The sequence below is a fragment of the Berghia stephanieae genome, chromosome 3 (assembly GCF_034508935.2).
Source record: "Berghia stephanieae isolate SIO BIC M18660-M18661 chromosome 3, UCSD_Bste_1.3, whole genome shotgun sequence".
NCBI lineage: Eukaryota > Metazoa > Mollusca > Gastropoda > Nudibranchia > Aeolidiidae > Berghia > Berghia stephanieae.
Genome location: NC_088362.1, coordinates 23,718,247 through 23,725,027, shown reverse-complemented (window position 1 = coordinate 23,725,027; position 6,781 = coordinate 23,718,247). Strand labels below are relative to the sequence as shown.

Below are 6,781 nucleotides of genomic sequence, written 5' to 3'. Positions count from 1 at the left end.
AACACCTAATGAATTAATTTCAAAGTGGACTGGAGAATAGCAATGAACAAAAATGAATATAATATCAGCTTTGAAAAAGAACAAAATACCTAATACACAAAGTTTCGGGCTCAAAACCCTTCCTCCGTCACAAACAAAAACAACAAAAGCAATATTATTACATCACATAATTACATTACATCATTAAAATTTGTACAAATATTCACAACTCATCATCTCAATTCGATATAACGTCAGAACGAACCACGTGTTAGTGCGGCTATGTGGTCTTGTGGTGTGACACTCGCTTTCGGATCGGAAGGTCTTGGGTTCGAGCCTCGCTCGGCGTATAGTTGTGTCTTTGGAAAAGGCTCTTTACTCACATTCTCTCACCCTGCTCAGGTGTAAAAAGAGTACCTGGCCGTTAACAGTGTTGTCTCTGTCGGGGAAAAATTGGTTTTATCGCCTGACAGGCGTTTTGTCTCGTTCTACATGTTATATGTTGCTCTTGGTCAGGGACCCTTTGTAAAGCCCGTTGAGCACGTTTAGTGGATATTGCACTATATAAAAGCTCAGGTTTGTTTTGTTTTTTGTTTTTTTTATGACGTAGGATTTATAACGGAGTACACGGAACAACCCTTTTAACGGCCAGGTACTCATTTTACAGCTGAATACGGTGAGAGTTGTGAGTAAAGAGCCTTTTCTAAAGACACAACTATGCGCCGAACGAGGCTCGAACCCACGACCTTCTGATCCGAATGCGAGTGTCATACGTACCACAAGACCATATAGCCGCACAAGGGTCATTTAAATCGATCCAGATTTGAAGGACGAGTTTTCTGGACAAGTTTTTAAGTGTTAAGTGTTGCTGTTGGTCAGGGATGCTTTGTAAAGCGCGTTGAGCACGTTTAGTGGATATTGCGCAATATAAAAGCTCAAGTTTATTTGTTTTGTTTTCTTAATATAACCGTAGATAGACGGTCTATTTAATGATGTAGGATTTATAACTGAGTGCACGGAACGGCCAAGAACAATGACACATGATACAAAGCTGACATAAGTGCGAGTTTTAAGGGTCAGCTAACCTTTCTTATCTTTTCAACATTGGATGGAACCGGTCAGTGAATTGTAGACAGTACCATGGTATGTGTCTGTGCTGTGATTACAGCGATGACAGCATCATAGTTTGCACAGTTATCGTTATCATTGTTGACTTAGACACCAACATCGTCAACATTATCGACGTCGTCGTCGTTGTAGTCATTGCTATCATTGTAGTCGTTATCATCACCATCATCATCAACGTCATCATCATCATCATCATCATCATCAGCAGCAGCAGCAGCAGCAGCAGCAGCAGAAACAGCATAATATTTTTCCTGCTCTCCTCCTCCTCCTCCTCCTCCTCCTCCTCCTCCTCCTCCTCCTCCTCCTCCTCCTCCTCCTCCTCCTCCTCCTCCTCCTTCTTCTTCTTCTTCTTCTTCTTCTTCTTCTTCTTCTTCTTCTTCTTCTTCTTCTTCTTCTTCTTCTTCTTCTTCTTCTTCTTCTCTTTCTCCTTTGTCATCGTCATTGTCTCCATAATCTTGAGCAGAGCTATTATATTCAACATCACTTTTTCTCATATCCACGTTATCTTAAGTAATATATTTATTTCTATTTTGTTCACTTCGAACCAGATCCATGTTGTATTGCTGCGTGAAATTCTACGCTTTGATTTAACATGGTGCGGCTATGTGGCCGTGTAGTATGACACTCGTTTTTGGATCGGAAGGTCCTGGGTTCGGGCCTCGCTCGGCGCATAGTTGAGTCCTTGAAAAAGGCTCTTTACTCACATTCTCTCACTGTAAAATGAGTACATTGCCGTTAAGACCGTTGTCTCTGTCGGAAAAAATTGTAGTATCGCTTAATAGGCGTCATGTCTTGTTCTTCATGTTACGTGTTGCTGTTGGTCAAGGGCCTTTTGTAAAGCGCATTGAGCACGTTAAGTGGATATTGCACTATATATATATATATATATATATATATATATATATATATATATATATATATATATAATATATATATATATATATATATATATATATATATATATATATATATATATATATAATATATATATATTTTTTTTTTTTTTTTAATTTTTAAAGGGTCAAGTCATTGCTCTGGGTTGTCAACTTACTAAAAATTAACTCTGAATATCGAACCGACCATTGAGCGAATTGTCACAGAATGTTTTATCTGCTGGACATGAACTCTATTACAATAATCCTTTGAAAACCTTTTGGAATTTATTTTGATAAAATCAAATTATAATCTGGAACTAAATATTCCTGTCCATATTTTATCCACTATGTGAAGTTATAATTATATACACAATTGTAACCATTTAGGGTATTGGGCATTTTTCCAGAAAATAAAATTATTTAACCATTCGATTTGGTTACATAATGGAGCCTGGAATCGACGTGTGTCGCTCTACAAATGTTAGTTTTGTTTGTGTCATGACCCGAGCACATCCAAGTGTGTGAAAAGGAAGGTACGTAATGAGTTTCTACAAAATTTTCTCTTTACTTATCTATTTCATACCCCAAAAAATGTGTTCACGCTTTGGTTGTTTTCTAAGACCGGAGGAACTTTTATTCACGCATTTTCCAGTTGTCCCGATAGCTCAGTCGGTAGAGCACTCGCTTCACACTCAAAGGGACCAAGATCGATTTTGGGTGCAGTAGATATTATATCTGACCACCCAGCAGTGAATGGGTAGCTGAGTCTGTCAGATTTAGCTGAAATTACTTTGCGATAGACTAGCTTCCTATCCGAAGGATTTTGCAAGCAATTGCTATTGTCCGTTTCAAGCTATAGAAACCGGGATAAACTCCGGTCCCATAATGAGAATTATGGCTCTGAAAGACTATCTTTCTTATCCATTCTCAATCAAAACTTTTTACAGTCCACAGCTTCTAGCAGCTTGGTATCACTTTGACTTATACTATTAGCGAGAATATTTTTTCCCTTGAGTTCTGGGATTTTGATATTTAGTGGTTGCCAATGGCTGGAACTCTCCCGATCTGTAATACGTGCGGCTATGTGGTCTTGTGGTATGACACTCGCTTTCGGATCGGAAGGTCCTGGGTTCGAGCTTCGCTCGGCGCATAGGTTGAGTCCTTGGAAAAGGCTCTTTACTCACTTTCTCTCACCGTACTCAGGTGTAAAATGAGTATCTTGTCGTTAACAGCGCTGTCTCTGTCCGAAAAAAAATTGAAATATCGCCTAACAGGCGTCATGTACTGTCCTAAATGTTAAGAGTTGCTGTCGGCCAGGGACCACTTGTACAGCGTTTTGAGCACTTTTAGTGGACATTGCGCTTTAAAAATGGTCCAAAAAAAAAAAAATACACTGTAATATAGACGGACGTGGCATGGGCCGATAGGATCACAGTTTTGATATCTCCTCTATGCCACTATACACAATTTGTGCTGTTCAATTTGTTTTGTATCCTTCTCACAAAACCGTGTAATTTCACTACGGCCCATGCATGTTTTTTTGTTGTTTTTTTTTTTGGTTTTTTTGTTGTTTTTTTTTTTGTTTTTTTTTTTTTGTTTTTTTTTTGTTTTTTTTTTTGTCAATATGGCAAATATATGTTTTTTAAATGTAAATTATATTTCTATAATATCACAATGCTAAATTATGTTTTGTAGCCACCTGGGTAAACTCGTGGTGTACTAAGTGTCTGGTAAGAACTTACAGATGTTCTCAGCATGGAAAAGTTGCTTTTAGAATGTTCTTGCGTTTCCTGCTCTTAAACTGGTCTAAAATCGTCTCACAATCGTCTTAACAATTCACTAAAGATCTAGCAATCCGCTTTAAAAATGCTAAAGAAAAGGTTCGTATTTTAACGATACCAGGCTATATAGGGCCTCCATCCCTCTCTGCTCTAAAAGTGATACCTTAATTTCGTCACAATCGTTCAAAATAACGTTTCAGTTGTTATCTAAAAAATTAGTTAAATATAATATTTAATGGAACGACTTGTGATTACTAGCGCTACACTCGACTTTTCATGGAACGACTTGTGATTCTAAACGGTACACTCGACCTTTAATGGAACGACTTGTGACTACAAACGCCACACTCGACCTTCCATGGAATGGACCGACTTGTGATTACAAACGCCACACTCAACCTATCATTGTGATTACAAACGCCACACTCAACCTTTTATGGAATGTCTTCTGATTATTTTACCGCCATTCCGTCCATCCCTTTTCTATTCTATTTATCTTTTTAAAAAATGAAGTTCCCTTAAAACTTTATCACGATTTTGGAATTTTCCGATTCAGGTATAAGATGAACCTCTTCACTACTCTCATATCATCATTGCTGTTTGCTCTGTGTTACGGGTAAGACTTTTATGCTGTTTTAGTCTTGTATTTTGTATGATAGATAATGTTGTTAAAGACTAGGATACTATTTTAGTGTTTCAGCAATGTCTGATGGCAAATTTACAGAACTCGCGTATACTTCAAAAAAATGTTTAGCTTTTATATATAGCGCAATATCCACTAAAAGTGCTTAGATATAACACTTTAAAGTTTCCTAGCCACAGCAACACAGGACAAGACATTACGTCTGTGGTGTTTTTTCGACAGAAACAAAGCTGTAAGCGGCAAGATATTCATTTTACACTTGCATGCGTTGAGAGAATGTGATTTCAAGGATTCAACTTTGCGTCACTCAGAGCGAAGTTCGTTCCCAGGACTTATTGGTCCGACGTCGAGTGCCATATCACTAAACCAAATAGCCACACGAGTCCAATATTAAAAGCAGTCACACATTCATGAAAGAAATCAGAAATGCCGTCTCTTAATTATTAGACAAAATTTGGTTGATCTTTATTGGGATTATTTTGACACGAAATCTGCTTTCTTTCGTCTAGTTTATTCCAACAGAATCCCAGATTATATTGAACTTTCTTGATCCTGCATTGGTAGGCCGTTGTTTATTTAATATTTTATTATGTATTTAAAACAAACACTGTTCTGATAAGCCATTTTATATTTAATGTATGTCCTGTTTTGATAGGCCATTGTATATTTAATTTATACACTGTTCTGATAAGCCATTGTGTATTCATTGTATACAATGCTTTGATAGGCCATTGTGTATCCAATGTATACATTGCTTTGATAGGTCAGTGTATATTTAATATATAACCGCTTTGATATGCTATTTCATATTTACTGTATACACTGCTTTGATAGGCCATTGTATGTTTAATGAGTACACTGTTGTCATTGGCTATGATATATTTTAATAGGTTGTTATGTATTTAAAGTATACATTGTTTTGGCAGGCCATTAAAGATATTTAATATAATTAAAATGTCTTTTACTTGTTTACACTTTGTTCCATTTGTTATTCATAACTCAATTTGTGTCTTCCCTTAGTTTCTACAACGTACAAAATGAATTAGAGACGATTCGTTTGTTTCAAGAATGGAGATCGGAATATAACAAGACTTATCGTTATAAACATGAATACACATCAAGGTGAATACTTTATGTGACAAGTAATGAATACAAAACAAGGTGAATATTTCATGTGGTCGATGACGCAATGAACACAAAATAATGTGAATACTTTATGTGGTTGATGTCGTAATGTTCTATGTCTGTGCAGCGTGACTCAGCGGTATGGTCTTTGCTTCGTACCCAAAAGGTACCGAGTTCGATCAACCGCCGCTGCGCTGTGTAGCCTTATACAAGTCACCTCGCCCTAGCTCAAATTGCAGCGCTGCACTGTGGCTGACGCCTGGGTTATTCCAGTCTTCCCTTGGAATGTATGATAGAGACAAATTTCCCCAATTTTATCCAGTCCTCCAGAAGAGTGGTTTCACACTTTCAATGAAATAGGAACCAGTTGGGTTGGGGTTTTTTACATTCACACTTTTCTTTCTTATTGTTGCTATCTATTATCATAGGACATGATTGGTGTGTACATGTTATCATTAGAAGGTCTGATAACCTGACGAACGCTTGTTTAACATTGTTGCTGTGGACAATATTTTGAGATGGCTGAGAGTATTTCCATGCCAAAAATGAGCCCAAAATAATTTGGGTTATCAGACCTGCAATTTAGTATACGTCGTACATGGTCCTTGCTGGGGATGAACTGAAACGCTTGCTTCTTGCTCAGTGTAAGAATAATGGGTAATTATAAATTTGTTCTGATCAGAAAGATGAACGGAGTACCATGATCATCGATGTCTGGCACAGGCTTGGTACTTGAAGAAGAGAAGATAAAATTGTTATTTTCTGTTTTAATAGAAATGTATGTAATCTCACTCTATGTCCCTGTCCATCAACAATCCACCTTGTAAAGAATTGTTACGGCGGGGGGAGGGAGGGGAGGTTAAGTGAGAAAATCAAGAGGTTAAGTGAGAAAATCAAGGGAAGATACTCCTCATACACAAGTAAAATTATCCAATATTATTGAGTTGTCTACCTTAGATTATACAGGAAGTCTGGTGTACAACTTGCATTTCTGTTATCGATTTTTTAAAATACGCTTTGGTTCATAATTGTTGGTTTTCTGTGCTACCCATTGAAACCGTTTTCATCAGATTAATAATACCAGCCCCTATACTTTAGTCTGAACTGTTCTTTACCCCCCCCCCCAACCCCGTCAGATTCTTGCCGTAAATAAAGCAACTGGCCCCTTGATCTAGCTATAAAGACGCACAAGTAAACAATAATAGGCATTGTGTTTAATGGATTAACCTATAGGTTTATATTTGGACATA

At 37.2% G+C, this 6,781-nt stretch overlaps 1 protein-coding gene across 3 annotated transcripts in view; it reads left to right on the top strand.

The window, feature by feature from the left end:
- Positions 1-2,465: 2,465 nt before the first annotated feature.
- The window catches only part of LOC144967387 (cysteine proteinase 1-like), a 13,389-nt gene continuing 9,073 nt past the window's right edge, over positions 2,466-6,781 (top strand). For 2 of the 3 annotated variants that reach the window (XM_078904522.1, XM_078904520.1), the window contains exons 1-3: positions 2,466-2,515; positions 4,320-4,379; positions 5,427-5,528. In XM_078904522.1, the coding sequence (XP_078760648.1) occupies positions 4,327-4,379; positions 5,427-5,528 (155 nt within the window). In that variant the 5' untranslated portion in view covers positions 2,466-2,515; positions 4,320-4,326. The remainder of the gene's footprint in view (positions 2,516-4,319; positions 4,380-5,426; positions 5,529-6,781) is intronic. The other variant, XM_078904521.1, reaches the window with a different exon arrangement.